General features: G+C 39.8%; 1 protein-coding gene across 1 annotated transcript in view; it reads left to right on the forward strand.

Moving 5' to 3' along the window:
- LOC137133295 (titin-like) overlaps positions 1–25,586 on the forward strand; it is a 189,449-nt gene that overhangs the window by 67,216 nt on the left and 96,647 nt on the right. Inside the window, 37 exon segments of the mRNA XM_067516775.1 lie at positions 8–406; positions 596–874; positions 1,662–1,931; positions 2,011–2,150; positions 2,468–2,594; positions 2,740–3,006; positions 3,109–3,375; positions 3,980–4,243; positions 4,346–4,485; positions 4,578–4,704; positions 6,365–6,631; positions 6,836–7,102; positions 7,296–7,562; positions 8,148–8,287; positions 9,295–9,421; positions 10,481–10,623; positions 11,880–12,003; positions 12,105–12,371; positions 12,629–12,726; positions 12,839–13,007; positions 13,121–13,390; positions 13,606–13,872; positions 13,956–14,234; positions 14,510–14,918; positions 15,158–15,282; positions 15,372–15,638; positions 15,912–16,181; positions 16,254–16,553; positions 16,637–16,939; positions 17,035–17,222; positions 22,314–22,428; positions 22,844–23,131; positions 23,420–23,571; positions 24,042–24,189; positions 24,363–24,540; positions 24,660–24,781; positions 25,183–25,470. Coding sequence (XP_067372876.1) covers positions 8–406; positions 596–874; positions 1,662–1,931; positions 2,011–2,150; positions 2,468–2,594; positions 2,740–3,006; positions 3,109–3,375; positions 3,980–4,243; positions 4,346–4,485; positions 4,578–4,704; positions 6,365–6,631; positions 6,836–7,102; positions 7,296–7,562; positions 8,148–8,287; positions 9,295–9,421; positions 10,481–10,623; positions 11,880–12,003; positions 12,105–12,371; positions 12,629–12,726; positions 12,839–13,007; positions 13,121–13,390; positions 13,606–13,872; positions 13,956–14,234; positions 14,510–14,918; positions 15,158–15,282; positions 15,372–15,638; positions 15,912–16,181; positions 16,254–16,553; positions 16,637–16,939; positions 17,035–17,222; positions 22,314–22,428; positions 22,844–23,131; positions 23,420–23,571; positions 24,042–24,189; positions 24,363–24,540; positions 24,660–24,781; positions 25,183–25,470 — 8,118 coding nt within the window.

Genomic DNA, 25,586 nt, shown 5'->3' on the forward strand with positions numbered 1-25,586 from the left:
GTTGCAGCAAGACAAACTCCATCTCCTGGTGATGGTGGGAGGGGCCGGGGCTTGAGGCCCGGTGGAAAAGGCCCATCACCACCAGAGGAACCCTTCGGCGGATTCAAACTTAAAGCCGTACCCCTGAAGTTCATCAAGAAGCTTCAGGACATCGTGTTGCAAGAGGCTGAGTCCATTGGCTCATCTGCTGTATTCGAGTGTGAGGTGTCACCTTCCACTGCCGTTGCTTCATGGATGAAAGATGGCAGCAACCTGCGGGAAGGGCCCAAGCACAAATTCACTTCTGATGGCAAAGACCGCAAATTGCACATTATTGATGTCCAGCTGTCAGACACTGGCGAATACACCTGTGTGGCCAGGAATGCTGGCAAGGAAATATCATGTACAGCAAAGCTCATTGTCGAAGGTAAATTACGCGATTTCCTATCCAAACTCAACATAGTCATAAGATTTAGAAGCAATGCATTTAACATAAGAATTTTGTGTAAGCTCTCAAACCCAGGTATAGTACTGGTACCCGGATGAAGAATGTCAAATGATACCCCTTTTTTGTTTTCCTAACTAGCTTTTTTATTTACTTATTCTCTCTATATAGAGCTGCCTGTGAAATGGCTCAAAGAACTGGAACCAGAAACAACATGTTTCAAGGGTCAGCCTATGTACCTGACCTGTGAGCTGAACAAAGAGCGAGATGTGGTCTGGAAGCGTAATGGTGCAGTCCTGAAGACACAGGCTGGAAAACTGGCTATTAATATCATTGGTTTGCAGCATGCAGTGACCATCCAGAACGCCACCGATGATGATGCCGGTATCTACACATGCGAGGTAGATGGACAAGAAGATGTCAAGACTGCAACCAACGTCAAAGTGATGGGTGAGCAGCCAGCAGACTGTGATCTGATATTTTGACTGAATGATTGCTTTATTCTGTCCAGTTTTACATGGTGCTATCTTTTTTATTGCATTTTCCTAAAGTAAATTAAGATTTGACAGATTTTACACAATCAGTGACTAATCGGCAGTGTTGGGGAAGCTACCTGTCAAAAGTAATATATTACCTGTTACTTGACATAATCATTTAATGAATGGTATTTTTACATTATTATTTTCCAAGGTAGTTACTTATTACTTTTTAGTTACTAACTAGCAAAACATCCACATAAAATTTGGTTTAAAAAATCAGAGGTTGTAATAATTTAAGTTAAAAGTTCTGCACTTATATAGCGCTTTTCTACCTATTGGCACTCAAAGCGCTTTACACTGCTTCTTATTCACTCATTTGCACTAACAATCACACACCGATGTGACTGGCCAACACTCACCGGGAGCAACTAAGTTGGGGGTCAGTGTTTTGCTCAAGAACACTTTGACAGAGAAGCTGGGGATTGAACCAACAACTGCGGGATTGGTGGACGACCGCTCTACCTTCCTGCACCACAGTCACCAGGTTACCAAATATAGGGACGTGATTTAGGAATCAAAACATAGATGAATGAAAAATGAACTTTTATGGGCAAGGTCAGAACTACTAACATTCTAACTTTTAACTATTATGTTAGGGAGAAGTTAAAAGCAAGAGAAACCTCTTCAGTTAAATTTCATACTCAGTGTAAAAACCTCTGAGGAGATACAGTTCTACAATTGGATGTCTTCTTTGTCAGAAATCATCAAAGACTGGCTGGTGAAGCCCCTGAGAGATCAGCACGTGAAACCCAAGGCCAAGGCCACATTCAAATGTGAGCTCTTCAAAGACACTCCTAATTGGAAGTGGTTCAAAGGAGAAGATGAGGTCACGCCCTCTGACAAGGTGGAGATCAACAAAGATGGAAAGGACATGACACTGACCATCCAAAACTGCCAGCCTGATGATGTATCAGACTACACCATTGAGGTTGAGGATCGCAGATACACAGCCAAACTGACACTTGGAGGTTGGTGTAATAATACACAAAGGCATGAGAAAATCTTGTGGAACATGGTCAGAAAGCTAAAATAAATCTTTCCTCTCAGAGCGTGAAGCAGAGATCCTGAAGCCTCTCTCCAGTGTTGAGGTGGTTGAGAAGGAGGAAGCCAATTTTGACACTGAGATATCTGAGGATGATGTACTTGGTGAATGGAAACTGAAGGGCCAGGTGCTGGCCAGAACTCCGGTAAGATAATTATAAACACCCAGCCCTGGAGTAATCTGGCCTTTCTTCAGCAGACACAATGGCTTTCATGTAATGATAGTTAATTATTGGCATCGTATAAATGTTCCAACAGTAAAGAGCTTGGTTTGATGTTTTTAGATTTGTTGGTGAGCAGACTAAAATATGCTTTTAGAAATATTTTATGATTTTGTATTTTCTTAAAACAATGAAGCCAAAATTTCAATATATATATTCAATTAGGATTACTATAAGGTTTATATTTTATTAACATAGAAAGCATAAAAAGCAAGTCATGTTTTTCTGTTTCTGTCTTTTAGACCTGCGACATTAGAGCTGAAGGCACAAAACGTTTCCTCACTCTGAAAAACATCCAGCTGGATCAGGCTGGTGAAGTGTCGTATCAGGCTCTGAATGCTGTCACCAGCGCCATGCTTACAGTGAAAGGTACAAATAAACACTGCTTCTTTTGTTGTCTGTTGTGAGCAGCTACATTTGTCAGTCTTGGAAAGCAGAGGTATTCAAAACCGATACGGTAAGGAAAGTGAAAATTGTGTTTGTGCTTTGTGAATATGTAATTCGCACCTCCCAGAGATCGAAATGGGCTTTGTTGAACGGCTTAAGGACATTTCGGTGCCTGAAAAGAAACAGGCTAAGTTTGAATGCACCATTACCAAGGATGTGCCAAAGGTCATGTGGTTCAAGGGGGTGGAAATCATTACCCCCAGTCCTAAATATGAAGTAATTGATGATGGAAAGAAACACATGCTGATCATAAACAACTGTGAGTTTGACGATGAGGCTCAGTACACAATCGAAGTGTTAGGCCAAAAATCGACCGCTCAGTTGACAGTGGAAGGTAAGTGGCTTTGTGCTATCACGTCAAGTGTTAAGTGTTTGTCGCTTTAAACTTACAGCAACAAACCGCCCTGTTTGTGTACACTGACTTGATGTATTCCAGGCATGAGGCTCAAATTTGTCCAGCCGCTTCAGGACCAAACAGTCAAAGAAGGTAATACAGCACAATTTGAGCTTGAGCTGAGTCACGAGAACATGCCGGTGGTTTGGTACCGTAACGAAGTCAAACTCCACGTGGGCCGAACTGTGCTCACGCACGTGGAGGGAAGGAAACACACTCTAGAAATGAGGATGTTGACTCTAGATGATACCTGCCAGATTAAGGCAGAGGCCAAAGGAATTTACTCCATGGCAAAACTGACTGTTATAGGTAATGACACTTTCCCTCATGTTCTCTATCTGGGTGTCATTTTATGTTTGAACACTCTATCTGTATCACACTGTATCACCAAACCATCACTTACCATAATTATTTAAATATGTGTTTTGTTTTCATTAGTTCTGATGACTAAGTTTAGTTCAGATGTGTGATTTATTTTGCTGATTTTTTGCAGCAGATTTTTGCTTTGGAAATTAAATTCTTTCTAGAGTTTTCAGTTTTCTACAAAGAAAGAAATGCATTGACAGTTAACTTCCAATTGTTCCAGTTGAAGTTAGAGTTGCAAACCTTAAACCAATGAACACATCTACAAAAGGAACATATAAAATAAATAAACCAGAATTATATACAACTGCAAAAAGAGGAGATTTATGGATGTAGTGAGAGAGGACATGAAGTTAGTTGGTGTGAGAGAAGAGGATGCAGAGGAGAGGGTTAGATGGAGGCACATGATTCGCTGTGGTGACTCCTGAAAGGGAACAGCCGAAAGGAAAAGAAGAAGAAGATATACAACTGCAAAGAAGTTAAATAAATAGATGATAACTAAGGTTAAATCTGCCTGTCTGTATTTTCCTGAAACCTGGCTTTGTTGCAGAGGGAGACGCTGTCTTTGTGGTGAAGCTGCAGGATTACACCGCCACAGAAAAAGATGAGGTGACTCTGGACTGTGAACTGAGCAAAGATGTCCCTGTCATTTGGTATCACAATGAGAAGGAGATCATTGCATCGAAGATGGTCGTAATGAGGTCTGAGGGAACACACAGGTCTCTGATACTGAAGAAAGTTGAGCAGAACAATAAAGGCAAATATGTATGTGACTGTGGAACAGACAAGACCTCGGCAAACATTAATATTGAAGGTAAATGTCTTCACTGTGAGGCAGAATAGCCAGAACAAAAAAAAACAATAGTAGATTTTAAAATTGTTCTGTTTTTTTGCAATTTTTTTTTTTTACCACTAGCTCGTGACATCAAAGTTGTTCGGCCAATTTATGGTGTCGAGCTGTTTGATGGAGAGACTGCTCGTTTCGAGGTAGAGATCTCTGAGGACGATGTCCACGGCCAGTGGAAACTGAACGGAGAAGTCCTAAGTCCTACTTCTGTAAGTGTACGCACCTGACCATCACAACACATCTGTATTTTTATGCCAAATGACTTTCTGAGTTACTAATGGCTGTTTATATAATCTGGCAGGATGTTGACATCATTGAGGAAGGAGGCAAACACACCTTGATCCTGTACAACTGTAAAGTCCCCATGACTGGCGAGGTGGTGTATACTGCTGCTAACGCCAAGTGTTCTGCTAATCTGAAGGTCAAAGGTAAAGCCGACAGCAAAGTTACTTCAAATGCATTTATTTGTTAGTGGTTGAAATGTGTTAGTGTGTTTGCACTGGAACAAGAAGTTGGGGGATGTGTAAATGTAAATAAAAACAGAATGCAATGATCTCCAAATCTCATAAACCCATATTTTATTCACAATAGAAGATAAACAATTAATTTTAAAAATTCATGATAAATATTAGCTCATTTTGAATTTGATGGCAGCAACAAATCTCAAAAAAGTTGGAACAGGGTGATGTGTATCAATGTGTTGCATCTCTTCTTCTTATAACATCTGTCATTAAATGTCTGATGCTAGATTCTAGCTGCTCAACAGTTCTGGGCTTTTGTTGCCGGATTTTTCGTTTTATGATGCACCCAATGTTTTGTATTGGTGAAAGGTCTGGACTGCGAAGCCATGCTGTTGTAATGGATGCAGTATTTGGTTTAGCCTCATCTTGCTGAAATACGTAGGCCTTCCCTGAAAGAGACGTTGTCTGGATGGGAGCATATGTTGCTCTAAAGCCTCTATGTACTTTTCAGCAGTGATGGTGCCTTTCTAGATGTGTGAGCTGCCCACACCATAGGCACTAATGCACCTCCATACCATCAGAGATGCAGGTTTTTGAACTGTCCGCTGATAACAAGCTGGATGGTTTCTCACAGTGCCCATGGTTTCCAAAAGAATTTAAAATTTTGATTTATCTGACCACACAACAGTTTTCCATTTTGGCTCAGACCATTGTAAATGAGCTTTCGCCCAAAGAACACAGAGCTGTTTCTTGATCATGTTCACATATGGCTTCTACTTTGCATGATACAGCTTTAACTTACATTTGTGGATTGAACAGTGAATTGTATTCACAGACAGTGATTTCTGGAAGTGTTCCTGAGCCCATGCAGTGATCCAGTAGAGAATCATGTCTGTTTCTAATGCAGTGTTGCCTAAGGGCCCGAAGATCACATGCATCTAGTTTTGACCTTCAGCCTTGTCCCTTGTGCACAGAGATTCCTCCTGATTTATTGAAACTTTTGATATTGATGATGCACGATATTATATAATGTAGGTGGTAGGATCTTCAAAGTCTTTGCAATTTTATGTTGAGGAACATTTTTCTTAAATTTTTCCACAATTTTTAAATGCAGTTTCTCACAGATTGGTGAACCTCTGACCATCATAGGCTCTGCCTCCCTAAAATGCTTCTCTACCCAGTCATGCTACTGACCTGTCGCCAATTAACCTAATTAGATGTGAAATGCTCCATTTGTTTTTCATTTTCCAGTCTATTGTTTTTCCTGTTCAACTTTTTTGAGATGTGTTGCTACCATCAAATTCAATCTAAGGTAATATTTTCCATGAAATGATAAAATGCCTCGGTTTCAACATCTGATATGTTGTTTATTTTCTATTGTCAATAAAATATGGGTTGATGAGATTTGCAGATCATTGCATTCTGTTTTTATTTACATTACATTACATTTCCAGTGCAAACAAAATCAATAAGTACTTGAATACCAAAACATTTGCAATTGGAACAATTTTCTGAGAGAAGGGTTGCATCTTCTGATAGAATTGCAGGGGGGCCAATATTTTTGCCCATGACTGTATATGCCAAGGCCAGGCTTAACTCCATTTACCTTTCTTCATGTTTCCCTTAGAACTTCCACTGAACTTCCTAACGCCACTGAGTGATGTTCAGGTGTACGAGAAGGATGAAGCAAGATTTGAGCTCGAGGTGTCAAGAGCTCCAAAGAGTTTCCGGTGGCTTAAAGGCTCCCAGGAGTTGCAGAGCGATGACAAATATGAAATAACCCAAGAGGGAAACATGTTCATTATTTTGATCCGATCTGTGGCCTACGAAGACGAAGCAAAGTACATATTTGAGGCTGAGGACAAGAGGACAACTGCCAAACTCATTATACAAGGTAAAGTTGTTCTTATTAAATTGTTCTTCTTATTATATTTCACGATTGGATCTCACGCTTTCATTTTTTTTCATTGCAGCTCAGCTGTAGGGTAAATGATTCTGAAGTTACATCTTATTAAATAATTGGCAGTTACTATTTTCATGTGATCACTATTTTAAATGTCTACTGTTTTAGATATGAGTGTTGTTTTTTCTGTGACAGGTATTCGTCTGGAGTTTGTCAAGCCGATTAAGGACGTAACTGTGAAGGAGCGTGAAACAGCTGAATTCAGTGTAGAACTCTCCCACGACAAGATCCCAGTGGTCTGGTACAAAAATGATGTCCGTCTACATCCGAGCAAGGTGGTCCACATGTCAAGTCAAGAAAAGATCCACACACTGGCCTTTAAGGAGGTCACCATTGATGATACATCCATGATCAAAGTAGAAGCCATGGACAAGAGCATTACTGCAATGCTCACTGTAATTGGTCAGTATCACTTGAAAAGCCTTTTTTAGCACAATAAAACCTATTCGGGCTACATGTGTTATACCAAATGAGGTAGTAGAGAAGATGCAGATTTTATCTGTCAGTCTAGAAATTTCACTAATCCCTGTTTGTAACCAAGGACTAGACATTTGCTTACCACTATTTGACATGAAAAACTGCTCTTTCTCTGCAGAGGGCGATGTTTATTTCACCAGCAAGCTGCAAAACTACACAGCCGTGGAGAAGGATGAGGTGAAGTTGGTCTGTGAACTGAGTAAGACCATTGCCGACGTCAAATGGTTCAAAGACGGCAAAGAGATTATTCCTTCCAAGAACATTGCCATCAGCACTGATGGCAAGAAGCGGATACTGACTGTCAGGAAGGCGGAGAAGACCAACATTGGAGCGTACACTTGTGACTGTGGCTCTGACAAAACCACAGCCAACCTTAACATTGAAGGTAGAACCTCTAATGACAAGAGCTGGACATGTCAGTATGAAAGCTTTGACTGGAATCTTTGGCAAAAATGTTAGTCTGTCATCTAACATTATTAGATTTTGATTAGAAATAGGCTTGTCATTGCCAGCCATATATTATTGTATCTTTAATGGTTTCAAAATGAAACATTCTTAGCTGTTAAATGTCTCATCCAGTCTTCAACATGAGTTGAGCACAGTCAGTGACTAGGATGTCAGTTCTTTAGATGTTCAACAAATATAAAGTATCTCAGTGCAGCCAGTATAATCTCAATTTTTTTAAAAATGTATCTGATCTGCCTTATAAAGTTAAGTATCATCAGCATAGGAATGGAAGAACTTAAATTGTTCTTAAGCACTTCACTACTGTTATTTTAAGAAAGATGCAGTTCAAACTTTACAACTAGCATTTTGTCATATTAAGTTTAGATACACTCTTATTACGTTGCTTAATAATGTACATTTAAATAACGATGACAGACCCTAGAGATAATGGATACATTTTCTGGCCATTTACTCAGCAGCTTCTAGGGGACACTAGTTCAAATTTTCTTCTTTTCTTTGGCAGAGCGAGACATAAAAGTTGTACGTCCCCTGTACAGTGTTGAGGTCACAGAGACAGAGACAGCCAAGTTTGAGACGGAGATTTCAGAGGAGGATGTCCATGGAAAATGGAAACTGAAGGGAGAAGCTCTGCACCAGTCTGCTGTGAGTCAGCTTTCATGTCAACCACATGGTGTCTGGATGTCACCCAGACAAAATGTATTAAACAACAAGTACTGTAGGTAGAAAGCAACATCAACATTTTCAGTGATGGAACATGGATAGAAATACATTTTCAGGTACTTTGAGTACTTTCTATGTATTCTCTTTCTCTCTCTCTCTCTCTCTCTCTCTGTATATATATATATATATATATATATATATATATATATATATATATATATATATAGATAGATAGATAGATAGATAGATAGATATAGATATATATGGATAGAAATACATTTTACTTTGAGTACTTTCTATGTACTCTCTCTCTCTATATATATATATATATATATATATATATATATAGAGAGAGAGAGAGAGAGAGAGTACATAGTACATATCCAAAGACAGTATATATAAAGTACTATATATATATATATATATATATATATATAGAGAGAGAGAGAGAGAGAGAGAGAGAGAGAGAGAGAATAAGTTGCTTTTTACAGCTACAATTACTTTGTAGATTTATAATAATACTATAAAATATGATCCACTATCTATATATTTTTCCCCAAGAAAAATGCACTGTTAAATAAATAAGGCTTCTAAAATTATTAAAATGAAGATTGATTTGTGCATCGAAATTATATTCAAGCAATATACTTGATTCTGCAAACATGGCTGCATAATGAGTATTCTTCTTGTAGTACTTTTCTACATGTTTTAAAAAAAAACCTTTGGAAAATGTTTGGAATCTGTGGAATTGATTTTATTTAAATAAAATAAACATTGTACTGTAATAATATTGCATCCACATACAGTATGGGGCTTGCCAATTTCGGTGTTCACCCTACATAACCAATCTAACTGGGAGCTAATAGGGAATTTGACAGTGTGTACTGTTTCTTTGATTTAAGTCAATATCGCAGCGCTTGTTCCTCCACCGACAAGTCTGGAGTTTTGAATTAATGATAATAATATTAAATGTCCCTGTTTACTTTCAGGATGTTGAAATTAAGGAGGAAGGAACCAGGCACATGTTAATTCTCTATAACGTTTGTATGGACATGGCCGGAGGTGTCGAATTCTCAGCAGCCAATGCCAAATCCAATGCTCAGCTTAGAGTGAAAGGTCAGTTTTACCTCACTTGTAAGTCGCTTTGGATAAAAGCGTCTGCTAAATGACTAAATGTAAATGTAAATGTAAAATGTAAATGTTTTTTGTTTTTGACAACTGTTCATCTTTACAGGCTCCTGGGACATTTTGTATTAAATGATAGTTCGGCAGTACTTAGAGTTAACATGCAGCCTGTTTCTATTATTTGTTTACCTAAGTTTCAGTTTTAAAATAATATTATGATCTTTTTATATACTTACAATCCAATAATTAGAATAGATCAATACAATAGAATTCATGTGAGATTCCAATTAGATGATTCTGCATAAATTGGTCATGAAATATCCTCTGATCTTGAAAAAGTTGCACCCATAAATGACACTGAACCTCAAATCTGCCCAGCTACTGAGCCAGTGCACATCTGAGCAGAAAGGGCATCATTCTGTGCCAAACCCATTAGACTTTATTTTTACTGACCACATGATCACTGTGGTGACACGGAGCTTCCAAGATAAGCCAAAAGAAGTGGTGCTTGAAAAACTGAAGGAATTCAGAAGCATTTTTGAATTTATGTCCTCAACATATTACAGCATGTGAAAAGAAAGTTTAGATTCTCATATAAAATAGATGTTGAATTTAAAGTCTATATGAATTATTCATTCAATTCCTCATATAAAATCATGTAAAATGCTTTCAAAGCAAAATTGATGCATCACTTGAAAGCCCTAGATTAGATATATCATAAAGGCCTAAAGGGCAGTCTGTGGGTAACTTCAAACTGCATGTGTTTTTACACTTATCCTCATCCAGCAACTAAAGCAACAATGAAAGTGGAAATGAGGCTCAGATTCTGTCAGTGTTGTATGTCTGCCATTCCTTAGCCAGTCAGTTCCAGATTTATTTTAGTCACCTCAGACTTTATCTAAAGTGTGAGGCTTCTCTCTGATTGGAGGAACAGTAACACAGCTCTGTGCTGCTTCACAAATGTTCTGACATAAAGCAAACCTCACATCAGCTCAGGCAGGTCCAGCAGGTGAACCCTGCATTGTTTAACCATTTTTTGTTCTGTTTCAGCTCGGTCCATCGCACTGATGCGTCCTCTGAAGGACGTAGTGGTGACGGCCGGAGAGACGGCGACATTTGAGTGCGAGCTGTCATATGAACATATTGCAGTGGAGTGGTTCCTGGGAGGACAAAAGATGGAAGCTAGTGACAGGGTGAGACACTGGAATGAGTTTTATTTTTAATTAAATCATTTATTATTTATATTTTATTTACATTTTTGTTTCATTTCATTTTATTTGAAAGTCTTTACAAAACATTGTACAATATTTGTGTTTGTTACGAAGCCCTAAACTCTGAAAATTATTTTTCACTTAAAAGAAATACATTCAGCAAAGTAGGTAAAAACTCAGAGGAGATTTATTTAGTTTATTCAGTAATAATGGCCCTCTTTTCTTCTCTCATAATTTTACTAGGTAAGGAAAAAAATAGAAATATATTGCATCAACACTAACACATCTGTAAACTAAAGGAGGTTTCAAACTGTGTACTGTGTCCTTTTGTTTTTTAAATTTTTATTTCTGTAAATCTCCTGAAACAAGTTAACTCTTTCTGTTGGTAATGCTTTCCACTGACTTTCAAGAAAATAACATTTATTGTGATATTTTCTTAATTAAAAAAATACATTACTTTTCTTCAGAAGCACTAAAGTAAGAAATCTTAATTTGAGACTAAGTTCCTCAAGCTGTCTTTACTCTGCTGCAGTTAAAAATAACCAGAGATAGGAAAGCAGCTGCTGTTATCTGTGACACACAGCCCCCCTGCTGTCACCACAGCCTTATATGTAGAAACTTCCAGTTGGCATTACACTGTGGATATTAAAGTTTTTTCTACTTACTTTTTAATTAATTGCTAAAAACAAAATGTTTTATTCCTAAAACATGTAATATTTTTCTATTAATTTAGGTACTGTTTAAACTGCTATCTGACAACAGCATAGTGCACAAGGATATAAACTAGAGAAGTGAAAAATTTAAACTTGGATATTAGTAGTTTTAAAATAAGAGTTTAATGACTTCAAATTTCTAAAAACACAGTTGGTAAACATCAGAAAGGCAGAAAGACAAAGACTCAGTGAAATACTTAGAATAAAATGGTCTGACTCCACTGAATTTCCAGTGGAAGTTTGTACAGTGCCTTTGTATAATTTGTTTTAAATCATTGTAAACTGATAATGTTTGCTGTGACAGACATTCTGAGATTTTAAAAACTAAAAAATGTATTAATTGGAATAAAATAATAGATACATTTATGAGGAAGAATTAATAATTAGCTGTAGCTCCAAAACACTATAAAGGTTAAATTATAACTTGACAAACAGACAATATTTTGGGGAGCAGTGTCTGATGTGATTACTTGGTTTATTAAATTAAATCAGTTTGTTAACTTGTTAATTTTTCTGTCCTTGTAGGTCAAAACTCGAGTGGCTGGCAGAGTTCACACTCTGACTGTCAGAGACGTGAAGCTGTCGGAGGCGGGTGAGGTGAAACTGACTGCTAAGGACTTCCAAATTCAGGCTCAGCTCATAGTTGGTGGTGAGACACTCAAACACACTATCAAATCAGGCTTGGACATTCTTGGTAGGAGGTGTATAATTGGTTCATACCTGAACATTTGCTTTTTTGTGTGCTCTCAGAGCCACCGGTGGAGTTCACTAAGCCTCTGGAGGACCAAACGGTGGAGGAGGAAGCAACTGCCACACTTGAGTGTGAAGTTTCCAGAGAAAATGCAGAGGTACGATGGTTTAGAGATGGACAGGAGCTCAGAAAGACCAAGAAGTACGACATGATCGTGGATGGGTGCAAGAGGGCGCTAGTCATCCATGACTGCACTCCAGATGACTCTAAGATGTACACCTGTGATGCCAAAGAGTTCAAGACTTCCTGTGTGCTGGAGGTTACACGTAAGGACAAAACTTTAAGTTTTAGATTGAAATGTTTTACTTAACTGTTTTAGTATAATTTTCTTAGCTGGACATTAAACTAAAGGAGCATGAACTGTAGCACAGCTGTGAAAGAAATTTCTTGTATGACATGCTTAGAGTGACATAGAATTTGAGTTGGTAAATTTAAAAAATAGGATTGATTACTGGAAAACTATTCTTCAAGTAATCGTGAGCAGCTCAATCAAACTCAGCTCATGTTGAACTTGTGTCTACAGCTCCTCATGTGGAGTTTACAAAGCCTCTGCTGGACGTGGAGGTTAGAGAGAAGGAATCTGCCAAGTTTGAATGTGAAGTGTCGCGAGAGTCGGCCAAGGTGAGACCCACAGACTGCTTTTACCTTAAGATTTGGATTTAGACCTGGAGAGCCAACTTAAAATGATCACGTTCATATCCATAAGTGACCACAGATAATTTCTCCCAACCAGGTTCGCTGGTTCAAGGATGGCAGCGAGATCAGGAAAGGAAAAAAGTACGAGATCATTGCCAAAGGAGTCCAGAGAATCCTCATTATACACAAGTCAGTATTTGATGATGAGGCTGAATATGAATGTGATGCCAGAACCTCAAAGACCTCCGGGATGCTCACGGTCATTGGTAAGGAATAACTTTCAATAAATAACTGAATAAATGAAATATAATGACAGCACCACTGCCTCTCTGCTCCATGTACCTACATTAAACCCTGCTGCTCTTCTGGCTCACCACAGAGGAAGCAGCCAGGTTCACCAAGAACCTGTCCAATGTAGAGGGAACGGAGACAGACAGTGTGAAGATGATCTGCGAGGTTTCAAAGATCAGTGCTGAAGTCACCTGGTACCGAGGCGATGAGGAGCTGCTAGAGGGCGGCCGATACGAACAGTTCATGGATGGTCGCAAGAGGATCTTGATCATCCAGGACTTGAGGATGGAGGATGCTGGCGAGTACAACTGCAGGCTGAGCCCGACAGTCAAAACGTCTGCCATGCTCAAGCTCAACGGTGAGAAAAAACAGAAAAAACATGAAATCATATTTCCTGATCATGGAAAATGTAGACACCCTTTTTTGGAAGCATCTTTGCTTCACGTGATGATGTCTTTCCTGTTGACGGACCATAGAACCTGGAAAAAAATGAACTCAGGAAGGCTTTTTGAGATATTTAAAAAAAAATCACTTTGAGATGATTTTAATATGTTTCTGTAATTTTGTTTCCAGAACTGGCAGCTGAGTTCATTGCCCGTCCACAGAACCAGGAGGTGGTAGAGGGTGATAAAGCTGAGTTCGTCTGCTCTGTCTCCAAGGAAACCTATGAGGTGAAATGGTTCAGAGGTGACAAGGAGGTGGAAGCCGGTGACAAGTACACTATCATCGTTGAAGGAAAGAGAAGAGCTCTTATTGTGAAAAACTGCGAGCTAAAGGATGAGGGAGGCTATGTTGCTCAAATTGGCAGCGTTAAAGCCTTAGCTGATTTATATGTGATCGGTAAGATTTGCAATCTTTTTCCCCAAATTTTTTGGTTATTTCAGAGCAAAGTTTTGGTTTTAAAATGTTTGTATTTACTGCAGAAAAACTGAGGATCATCACACCGATTAAAGACACGGAGGTGAAGGAGGGAAGCGAGATCATGTTCAACTGTGAAACAAATGTGGACGGAGCAAAAGCCAAGTGGCTGAAGAATGAGGAGACCATATTTGAGAGCAGCAAGTACATGATGGCTCAGCGGGACAATGTCTTCTCTCTGAGAATCAGAGAATCCCAGAAGGCTGACGAGGCCAGCTACACCATCATGCTGACCAATCAGAGAGGAGAGCAGGCCAAGAGCACTGCCAGTGCTAAAGTTGCAGGTAAATAATGGCATTTTCCCTTTTTTAAATATAATTTTAGCTGATTTAGTAATCTAAATATGTACACTCTAATCTTGTCTAATGTTGCCTGGGACCTGTTAGCTTTAGTCTCTGCATTTTTGAATAGGTAAAAGTTAATTTTAGAAAAATAAAAATAGAAATGAGAACTTGCTCGTCCTTACTTACATTTCCAAAAATGTAGAGGCCCTTTGCATCATTGAAGTACATAATTTATTAAAATAAATTCACTCTGTATTCACTGTGTGACTCTACAGAAGAGACACTGAAATTCCTGGAGCCCATTGAGGACATTGAGACTCAAGAAAAGAAGACCATCAGCTTTGTTTGTAAGGTGAACCGACCAGAGGTGACGGTGAAGTGGATAAAGGCCGGTCAGGAGGTGTCGCTCAGTAAACGCATCGTCTACAGAGCCGACGGCCTCAAACATACCCTCACCATCAAAGACTGTGTCATGGATGACGAGGGCGAGTACACTGCTGTTGTTGGAGATGACAGGTGTGCAGCTGAGCTGATCATCAGCGAGGCACCAACAGACTTCACTGCACAGCTCAAAGATCAGACCATCACTGAGTTTGAGGATGCAGAGTTTACCTGCAAACTGAGCAAGGAGAAGGCTGTTGTCAAGTGGTACAGGGATGGTCGAGAGATCAGAGAAGGACCAAGGTATTACAGAAAATTACATTTTTTTTTTAAATTTCCAATAAATTTACATTAACATCACTTCTTTCTCCATTTGTACTTCTTGGACACTGGGATATTGGAATTTTTTTCAGTCTCATAGAGTCTGGAGACATGTACACCTGAAGAAAACCAAATGGAGCACAAATTAAATACCTGCTTTGGTTTAGAATTTAGTTCTATGAACGTGTTTTTGATTATATTTTTGTCTTGTGGCTTTGCAGATATCACATGGAAAGAGAAGGCAAGATGTGCAGCCTGATCATTAAGGTGTGCAGACCTGATGATGAATGTGAATACACCTGTGGTGTAGATGAGAGAAGGACCAGAGCAAGGCTCTTTGTAGAAGGTAAACTCTTTATTTATCTGCCTTTTTTCATAAACAAAAACATTATTATTCATCTTTTAAATCTTTGACTATGGTTTTCTGTCCTGCAGAGACCCCAGTGGAGATTGTTAGACCACCCCAGGACATGTTTGAGTCTCCGGGCTCAGACATAGTATTCGAAGTGGAGCTCAACAAGGACAGAGTCGAGGTGAAGTGGATGAGGAACAACATGGTCATTGTCCAAGGAGACAAATATCAGATGATTAGTGAGGGTAAAGTCCACAGACTGCAAGTCTGTGAGATCAGGCCAAGAGACCAGGGAGAGTACAGGGTCATGGCTAAAGACAAAGATGCCCGGGCCAAGCTGGAGCTGGCAGGTGAGTCCACACGAAGAAAATGATCACACAAATTAACCAGTGGACAAGTCATTAAAGTTGACGCTATGAAAGCTGAAAGACATTTGGGGAAAATGTAATATACAACTTTATTTAGAGAGAATTTTCAAGACAGTTTTAAGGTGGGGCAGAGGAGTCCACAACAAAGTCGGTAAACGTTGCTACTATAAGATATTGTTGAGGGTCTAGATGGGCTGAATAAATTATAATAAAGTATAAAAAATTTCTCCATAAACTCCTCATTTTCTTTTGCAGCTGTTCCAATGATCAAAACTACCGACCAGAATCTGGTGACAGATGCCGGCAAACCATTTATCATGAGTGTGCCCTATGATGCTTACCCTCGTGCTGATGCAGAGTGGTTCTTTGAGGGCACCAGTCTGCCTGTCCAGAACATTGATACTTCTGTTGACAAGACTGAGTATCGCATTAAGAGCCCCAGCAAAGAGAACCAAGGCCGGTACAAGGTGGTCATCAAGAACAAACATGGCCAGGGAGAGGCATTCATTAACCTGGATGTGATTGGTGAGTGGAGATTCAAAAAATTACAGATGGTAAAATTCTTTGTCCAGGTTAAGTGATGTTGTTGTTTTCCAGATGTCCCTGGACCTGTGAAGAACTTGCGAGTGGTCGACACTGCCGATGGGGAAGTAAGTTTGGCCTGGGAAGAGCCCGAGAGTGATGGTGGGAGCAAGATCGTGGCCTATGTTGTGGAAAGACGGGACGTGAGGCGTAAAACCTGGACTCTTGCTACAGATCGTGCTGATATTCCTGAATACTGTGTCAGTGGACTGCAAAAGGACTCGTGGTACCTGTTCAGAGTCTGTGCCAAAAACAGAGTGGGCAGTGGACCAACTGTTGCCACAGATGATGCTGTTCAGGCCAAGAACAAATTTGGTAGGTAACACCCCAAGATCCCCACTCATATGCCTGCTCAACGCTTCAATCTAATGCTAAATCTGCTTGTTTTCAAACATCAGATGTTCCAGATGCTCCAGAAAATGTTGCAGTTGGAAATGTGAACAGGTTTGGTGCCACTGTTTCTTGGGAGCCTCCCAAGTTTGATGGTGGGTCTGAAATCACTGCCTATGTGATTGAGCTACGCGACAGAACTTCTGTAAAGTGGGAGGCAGCCTTGGTTTGTGGTGCTAGTGACCACTCAGCCACACTAAATGATGTGGTGGAGAACAAGGAGTATATCTTCAGAGTCCGAGCTGAGAACAAGGCCGGCATTGGCAAGCCCAGTGCTGCCACCAACCCCGTCAAGATCATGGATCCCATTGGTGAGGCAGAAACAGAAGTTTACTTCTTCTAGTCCTAATGAATATGAAAAACAGACCAAAAAAGTAATTTAATTGCACCGTTTGTTGTACTGCAGAGAGGCCAAGCCCACCTTTGAACCCGAACTTCAATGACCAAATCAGCACAGCAGTCACATTGAGCTGGGAAACACCCACCAGCAATGGCGGCAGCATTATCACTGGTTACATAATTGAGAAATGTGAAGAAGGCACCGAAAAGTGGCTCCGCTGCAATGCCAGACTGTGCCCAGACCTCTTCTATAGGGTACACAGAACTGAACCTTTTCCTGACAGGGTTTTATTGTCTCATTAGTACTGATATAAAATGTATTGTTTTGCTTTTTACTTATTTTGCTTGTTTTTGGGGAAAAACCACAAAATTCCATCCTCTGATGGATTTTATTTTTAGTGTCATTTCTGAAGCTGTATAAGCTTTTCTTACATTTTGTAATATATATATATATATATATATATATATATATATATATAGCTGCACTGAAAATAACTATTGAGCTCTACTAACACTAAACACTTTCACTCGGGATCGGCTGCTCGTGCGGTAAGCGTATCGCGTCACTTCCTGTTTCTGCACACTCTTGGGTTTCTACCGAAGGATTGTTTACTGATTAATTGTAACTGTTATTTTTACTTAAATAAGTGATTTCTTCGCACAAGAATTAATACTTAGTCGTAACATACGCTTGTATTACACAAGCACCTGCTTTTGCAAAACATAACCAGCTAAAGTTTACAAATTCCACATTTCAATTATATTAGCTTCATTAGCTTAGCAGTTATCCATTAGCAATAGCAATCTCTGTCTCCCTCTGTTTCTCCTTCTCTCACTTCCTCGGTGTGTCTTATGTTCAGTTTTTCCTCTGCCTCCTTTAGTGATAATGGTATATGTAATAAGTGTAAGGTTTTTGCAGCTTTGGAGGCGAGGCTCACGGAATTGGAAGCACGGCTCCGCACCATGGAAAACAACTCCGCTAGTCAGGCCCCGGTAGCTGGTGCGGACCGACCTAGCATAGCCCCTGCTCGCTGTCCCCCGGCAGTTCCCGAGCAGCCGGGAAGCCAGTCCGGCTGGGTGACGGTTCGTAAGAGATCTAATGCTAAACAGACGCCCGAGGTTCACTACGAGTCGGTTCACGTTTCTAACCGATTTTTCCCACTCAGTGACAAACCCGCTGAGAAACCAACTCTGGTAATTGGCAGCTCCATAGTCAGAAATGTGAAGTTAGAGACTCCAGCGGCCGTAGTCAAATGTCTCCCTGGGGCCAGAGCGGGCGACGTTGAATCATATTTGAAACTCCTGGCTAAGGATAAACGTAAATACAGTAATATTATTATTCACGTGGGAGTTAATGACGCCCGATTACGCAAATCGGAAGTCACTAAAATGAATGTTGAATCGGTGTGTAACTTTGCCAAAGCAATGTCGGACTCCGTAATTTTCTCTGGTCCCCTGCCAAATCTGACCAGTGACGACATGTACACCCGCATGTCGTCATTCAACCGCTGCCTATCTAGGTGGTGTCCAGCAAACGATGTGGGCTACATAGACAATTGGAAACGTTTTTGGGGAAAACCTAGGCTGATTAGGAGAGATGGCATCCATCCTACTTTAGATGGTGCAGCTTTCTTATCCAGAAATATGGCTGGTTTTATTAAACAACCAAAAGTATGACAATCCAGAGTTTAGCCTAGGATGCAGAGATCCAGTCCTACACGCCTCCCTGCAGTGTCCTTACAACCGTCACCCCCCCACAACTCCCACATACCTATAGAGACTGTGTCTGTTCCCCGACCTAAATTGCATAAAGTAAATATGACAACAAGAGGAGTTAATCATAATAACCTAATAAAAGTTAACACTACTCCTCTTACAGAACAAAACCCCAAAACTATTAAATGTGGATTATTAAATATCAGATCTCTCTCTTCTAAATCTCTGTTAGTAAATGACTTAATAAGTGATCATCAATTCGATTTATTTTGTCTCACTGAAACTTGGCTGCAGCAGGAAGAATATGTCAGTTTAAATGAGTCAACCCCCCCAAGTCATATTAATTAGCATGTTCCTAGAAGCACAGGCAGAGGTGGAGGAGTTGCAGCAATCTTCCATTGTAGCTTATCAATAATTCCTAGACCTAAACATAGTTATAACTCATTTAAGAGCCTTACTCTTAGCCTTTCACACCCAAACTGGAAAACTCAAAAACCACAATTATTTGTTATCGTGTACCGTCCTCCAGTCCCTTATTCAGAGTTTTTGATTGAGTTTTCTGATTTTCTATCTGATTTAGTGCTTAGTACAGATAAAGTCATTATAGTGGGTGACTTTAACATTCATGTAGATGCTGACAGTAACTGCCTGAGCACTGTGTTTAATTCATTATTAGATTCAAATGGTTTTTCCCAAAATGTAAATAAACCCACTCACTGTTTTAGTCACACGTTAGACCTTGTGCTTACGTATGGAATTGAAGCGGATAATTTAACCATATTTCCTCATAACTCGCTTCTGTCTGACCATTTTTTAATAACATTTGAATTTACAATAACAGACTATATAGCAGTTAGGGAAAAATTCCACTATAGCAGATGCTTAAGTGAAAAAGCTGTCAACAAATTTAAAGAAATTATTTCTTCATCATTTGCTTTACAATATGTTAATACAATGGAAAGTAGTCTTCTTAATGTTACTCCTGCACAAGTAGATTATCTTGTTGACAATTCTGCAGCCTCACTACGTACAATACTCGATAGTGTTGCCCCTCTAAAAAAGAAGGCAGTAAACCAGCAGAGGCGATCTCCATGGTATAGTTCACAAACACGCAACTTAAAACAGGAAACACAAAAGTTAGAAAGGAAGTGGCGTTCCAGAAAGTTAGAAGAATCTCATTTAGCCTGGAAAAATAGTTTAAAAATGTACAAAAAAGCTCTCAGTGATTCCAGAACAGCATATTATTCATCATTAATAGAAGAAAACAAGAACAACCCCCGGTTTCTGTTCAGCACTGTAGCCAGGCTGACTAAGAGCCATAGTTCTGTTGAGCCTACTATTCCCTTAACTTTGAGCAGCAATGACTTCATGACCTTCTTTATGAATAAAATTGTAGCTATTAGAGAACGAATTCACCAGATCCTCCCCCCAAAAATTACAGATAGATCTTCATGTTCAACAGTGCTAGAGTCATCGATAAGGCCCCACTCCCTGGTAGACTGCTTTTTACCCATAGATCTCTCTGAGCTAACTTCAATTATTACCTCATCTAAACCAACAACCTGTCTGCTAGACCCTATTCCAACTAAGCTGCTCAAGGATCTTTACCCTTAATAGATACATTCATATTAGATATCATAAATCTATCTTTAGAAACAGGCTATGTACCACAGGCCTATAAGGTAGCTGTAATTAAACCATTACTTAAAAAACCCTGTCTTGACCCAGGTGTTTTAACCAATTACAGACCAATATCTAATCTCCCCTTTATTTCTAAAATAATTGAAAAAGTAGTCGCAAAACAATTATGTGATCACCTTCATAGGAATAATTTGTATGAAGACCTTCAGTCAGGATTTAGAGTTCATCATAGTACAGAAACAGCACTGGTAAAAGTCACCAACGATCTTCTCATGGCCTCAGATACTGGACTCATCTCTATACTTGTTCTGTTAGATCTTAGTGCTGCATTTGATACCATTGATCTTAACATTTTATTATAGAGACTGGAACATGAAATTGGAATTACAGGAACTGCACTAGGTTGGTTTAAATCTTATCTATCTGATAGATTTCAATTTGTTCATGTTAATGATGAATCCTCCATGCACACAAAGGTTAGCTATGGAGTTCCACAAGGCTCTGTGTTAGGACCAATACTTTTTACTTTATATATGTCTCCTTTAGGCAACATTATTAGAAAACACTCCATAAATTTCCACTGTTATGCTGATGATACCCAGCTATATTTATCTATGGAACCAGATGAAAATAATCAGTTAATAAAGCTTCAAGCATGCCTACAAGACATAAAGGCCTGGATGTCCCACAATTTTTTACTTTTAAACTCAGACAAAACTGAAGTCATAGTATTTGGGCCCAAAAATCTCAGAGATATGATGTCCAACCATATTGTTACACTAGATGGCATAAGTCTGACCTCCAGTACTACTGCAAGGAACCTTGGAGTTATGTTTGATCAGGATCTGTCCTTTAACTCACATATAAAACAAATCTCTAGAACAGCCTTCTTCCACCTACGGAACATTGCCAAAATTAGGAGCATGCTGTCTCAAAGTGATGCCGAAAAACTGGTCCATGCATTTGTTACCTCTAGGTTGGACTACTGTAATTCCCTACTTTCAGGATGCCCCAGTAACTCCCTAAAGAGCCTGCAATTAATCCAAATTGCTGCAGCAAGAGTGCTGACTGGAACTAGCAAGAGAGATCATATTTCACCTTCACTAGCTTCTCTCCATTGGCTTCCCATTAAATTTAGAATAGAATTTAAAACCCTGCTTCTTACATATAAAGCTCTGAATGGTCAGGCTCCATCATATATAAAAGATCTCATAGGACCATATCATCCCAGTAGACCACTTCACTCTCAGAATACAGGCCTACTTGTGGTTCCCAGAATTTCCAAAAGTAGAATGGGAGGTAGAGCCTTTAGCTATCAAGCTCCTCTCTTGTGGAACCAGCTCCCAGTTCAGATTCGGGAAGCAGACACCCTCTCTACTTTTAAGTCTAGGCTTAAAACCTTCCTTTTTAATAAAGCATATAGTTAGTTATAGTTATGCTGCCATAGGCTTAGACTGCTGGGGGACCCACCCCCCAATGCACTGAGCTCCTTTCCTCCTCTTGACTTCTCTCCTCTCCTCTCATCCCGCAATTGTCACCACTGTATGTCAATAACTCTGTGTGTTCTCTCCCGTAGTTGTCTTTGTCCTCCTCTGTCCCCTTCTCTCTGTCCCTTTCTGCAGGTGTCCCCCAGCTTTGAAGCTGTGTGTCTTCCAGCGTGAAGCTACTGGTCCTAGCAATCTGCCCGATGTTTTGTTGTTGCTTTTTGTTGCTCTGTTCTTTTCTCTCTCCCCTTTCCACTCACCCCAACCGGTCGAGGCAGATGGCCGTCCACCCTGAGCCTGGTTCTGCTGGAGGTTTCTTCCGTTAAAGGGAGTTTTTCCTCTCCACTGTTGCCTATGGCTTGCTCCAGGGGGAATTGTTGGGTTCTCTTTATATATCGTTATAATCTTGACTTTATTCTGTAAAGTGCCCTGAGATGACTTTGTTGTGAATTGGCGCTATATAAATAAAGTTGAATTGAATACTGTCACTTTTTGCGTGCTTTAGGTTTCTGGTTTGAAGCCTGGGCAGAACTACCTCTACAGAGTTTGTGCTGAGAATGCTGCTGGGGTCTCTGATCCGGCCGAGCAACTCGGACCCCTGCTTGCTGATGACCCTCACGGTATGAGAGAAACTGTGAAATCACACAGAATATATAGTCTATCATTTGCCTTTGTTATTATTTAAAGCAGTAGAACTTATTTTCGAGAAAACGTAATTTTCATAGAATGTGTATTATACTGGATTAACATTTGGATGTGATAATGCAGCCTGGGTGTACGTACATTTTTTTATATCTCTCAGTGCTTTAGTTACTCATTGAAGCTCAGGGTTTTTAACAAAAGAAGTAATACTTTCCTTGAAAAACACATTATTGTACAGTATGAAAAGAGTAGGAAGTAATTAACAAGACTGATTAAATAATGCTTTCCAGAAGCACTGCAGCAGTCAAAAAATGGCAGTAAAATCTTCAAACCAACCAACCTTTTGGAGCACATTTTCATTTGAATGATACAAAAATATACATTTTTCTGCAGTTGGCCCAACCTTGGATCTTAGTGCCTTCAGGAAGGGACTGGAAGTGTTTGTCCCTCAGCCCCTCACCATCAGAGTCCCCATCACCGGATACCCAACCCCCGTTGCCAAGTGGACCTTTAGCGAGAAGGAGCTAACCATTGCAGATGAGCGTGTCTCCGTGGTGACGAAGCCCATGTACACAGAGCTGACAATCACGCCGAGCGTCCGTCCAGACAAAGGCACCTACAGCCTGCAGCTGGAGAACGATGTCTCTTCTGTCTCTGGAGATATTGACGTCAATGTCATTGGTAACAACTAATCTGACCCTTTCATAATTAAATCTAATGAAAGCAAATATTTCCTACTTTTAACACTAACTACATTAGTTTGAATGGAATTTGAATTTACTTACCAATACTAATATACCAATATATTTATCAACCAAAGACACCCTTTCCAGATTGTACTGGAAAAGACTTGCATAATGGTAATGCGCCCAATCATCACCCAGAACAGAAAGAGCAGCTTGCAAAATACATTGAAGTTTTCTTTTTTTATTTCTTAGATTAACTTTTTTGGTTTCTTTATACTGCCAGCATGCCCCAGTGCTCCTAAGGACTTTAAAGTAGCTGAGGTGACGCGACACCATGTCTACATGATGTGGGAGGCTCCAGAGCATGATGGAGGAAGTCCAGTCACCCATTACCAGATTGAGAAGAGAGAAGTGTCTCGTAAGACCTGGGCCAAGGTATCTAAGTGTCTGAGTGTTTACTGTAACCATTACAACTTCAGCAGCAATAAATGTAAGCTCATTGGTCCAAACAGAGCACAATGAGCTGCTTTAGTGGCATGAGTCTGTATGTAGTGAAAAGAAGGGTAACACAAAATGCAAGAAGGGATGTTGGTTTTGAAATAAGTTAATACTTTTGGTGCATCTGGTGATTGGAAAACACGCAACTATTTTGCAACTTGTCTCCCAGCACTGGCACATATAATACATGTCTTAAAGTGAAGATAAATGTTACACTTATTGCACTTTGTATATCTTATATACTTATCTGAAAAAATGCCTAAAACAAAAACCATGTGAACAAACAAAAAGATCTGTTCCCCACCCAATGACAGCTATGCTCCAGCAACCCTGTGACTTTTACAAAGATAGGCATTTTAGATAGTAGATGGGTGGATGGACAACCATTGTGGTGATCTCTTTACCAGGTAGCTACTGGTGTCCTGGACCTGGAGCACACTGTAACAGATGTCATTGAAGGAAAAGAGTATCTGTTCAGTGTTGCTGCCTGCAACAAATGTGGCCCTGGAGAGCCGGCCTACATCGATGAGCCAGTTAATGTCTCCTCTCCTGCCAGTGAGTGTTTTCCACGATTTGAAATAACTTTTTTCATTAAAATAATTCATTTTATTGAAATCAACTAATTATCATTAAAAATAATAATTTTGGGGGGAACTTGTAGTTATAGAGATTTGATATTTAAAAACATATTCTGAAGCTTATCTGTATTATGTTTTTTTTTCCCACAGCTGTACCTGATCCTCCAGAAAACCTAAAATGGCGCGATAAAAGTGCCAAGACCATCTTCCTCTCCTGGGAGCCTCCAAAGTATGATGGGGGTGCCCATATCAAAGGCTATGTGGTTGAAAAGTGTCAGCGTGGTACAGACAAGTGGGAGCCCTGTGGTGACCCGGTCCCTGAACTGAAGTAAGTCTGATGTTTTTTAAGGTTATCTGTAATTTTTTCTACCCAAGCTGAATTTTCCTGGCCTATTTTCTGTTGTGTTTGCTGGGGGCAGTTAGTTATATTACAGTTGGTGTTCACAGGTTCCAGGTAACTGGCCTGACCGAAGGTCAGTGGTACGCCTACAGGGTCAGAGCTTTCAACAAGTTGGGAGCCAGCCGACCTTGCAGGGCCACTGATGAGATTCAGGCTGTTGACGCTAAAGGTAAGCTGGTCATTGCTCATCCAGACTTGAATATGCTGGATGTAATGTTAACTGGAACAACATTGTTCTTTATTTAGGTAAGTAAAGGTTAGTATAGCCATTGATATTGTCCTCCAATGGGCAACAACTTAAAAAAAAAACAACTGTGAATAATTAAGCTTTACAATGAAAGATTATTGGTGTCACAAAAAAGAAGTCTGAACAGCAATGGGAATATTAAATATTAATATCAGATGTAAAGCTTTTGAGATCTTCAGTAAGAGTGATAGGACTTGGAAAATTCAGTAGTTAGTTGATAGTATTAGGAAAAGGAGTAATGTTAACAGTGGTAAAAGTAGTAGCATTAGAAGTTGGACTAGTGCAACCTGGATTCTCACAATTTTCATTATTACTTCTAACAGAACCTCCAGAGATTCAACTGGATGTAAAGTTGTTGGCAGGTGTGACAGCTAGGGCTGGTACAATGATTGAACTTCCGGCTGATGTCAAAGGAAAGCCTGATCCCCGGGTAAAGTGGACCAAGGCTGACCTGGTCCTGCGGCCTGATGACCGTATCACTATTGACACTCAACCAGGACACTCCAAGCTTTCCGTTGCTAACACCACAAGAGGAGATACTGCCACCTACATAATTGAGGCAGTTAACGCTTGTGGACGTGCCACAGCTACTATCGATGTCAACATCCTTGGTAAAGTGTCTAATTTATTAACTGATTTGTAATAGTTAACCAAAAGGCATTTTATTCAATAAAAAGTGTAGCTCAGTTTTCCATTGTGTTCTTGTTTTCATGTTTTGTTCCCTTCT

The sequence above is a fragment of the Channa argus genome, chromosome 9 (genome assembly GCF_033026475.1).
Source record: "Channa argus isolate prfri chromosome 9, Channa argus male v1.0, whole genome shotgun sequence".
NCBI lineage: Eukaryota > Metazoa > Chordata > Actinopteri > Anabantiformes > Channidae > Channa > Channa argus.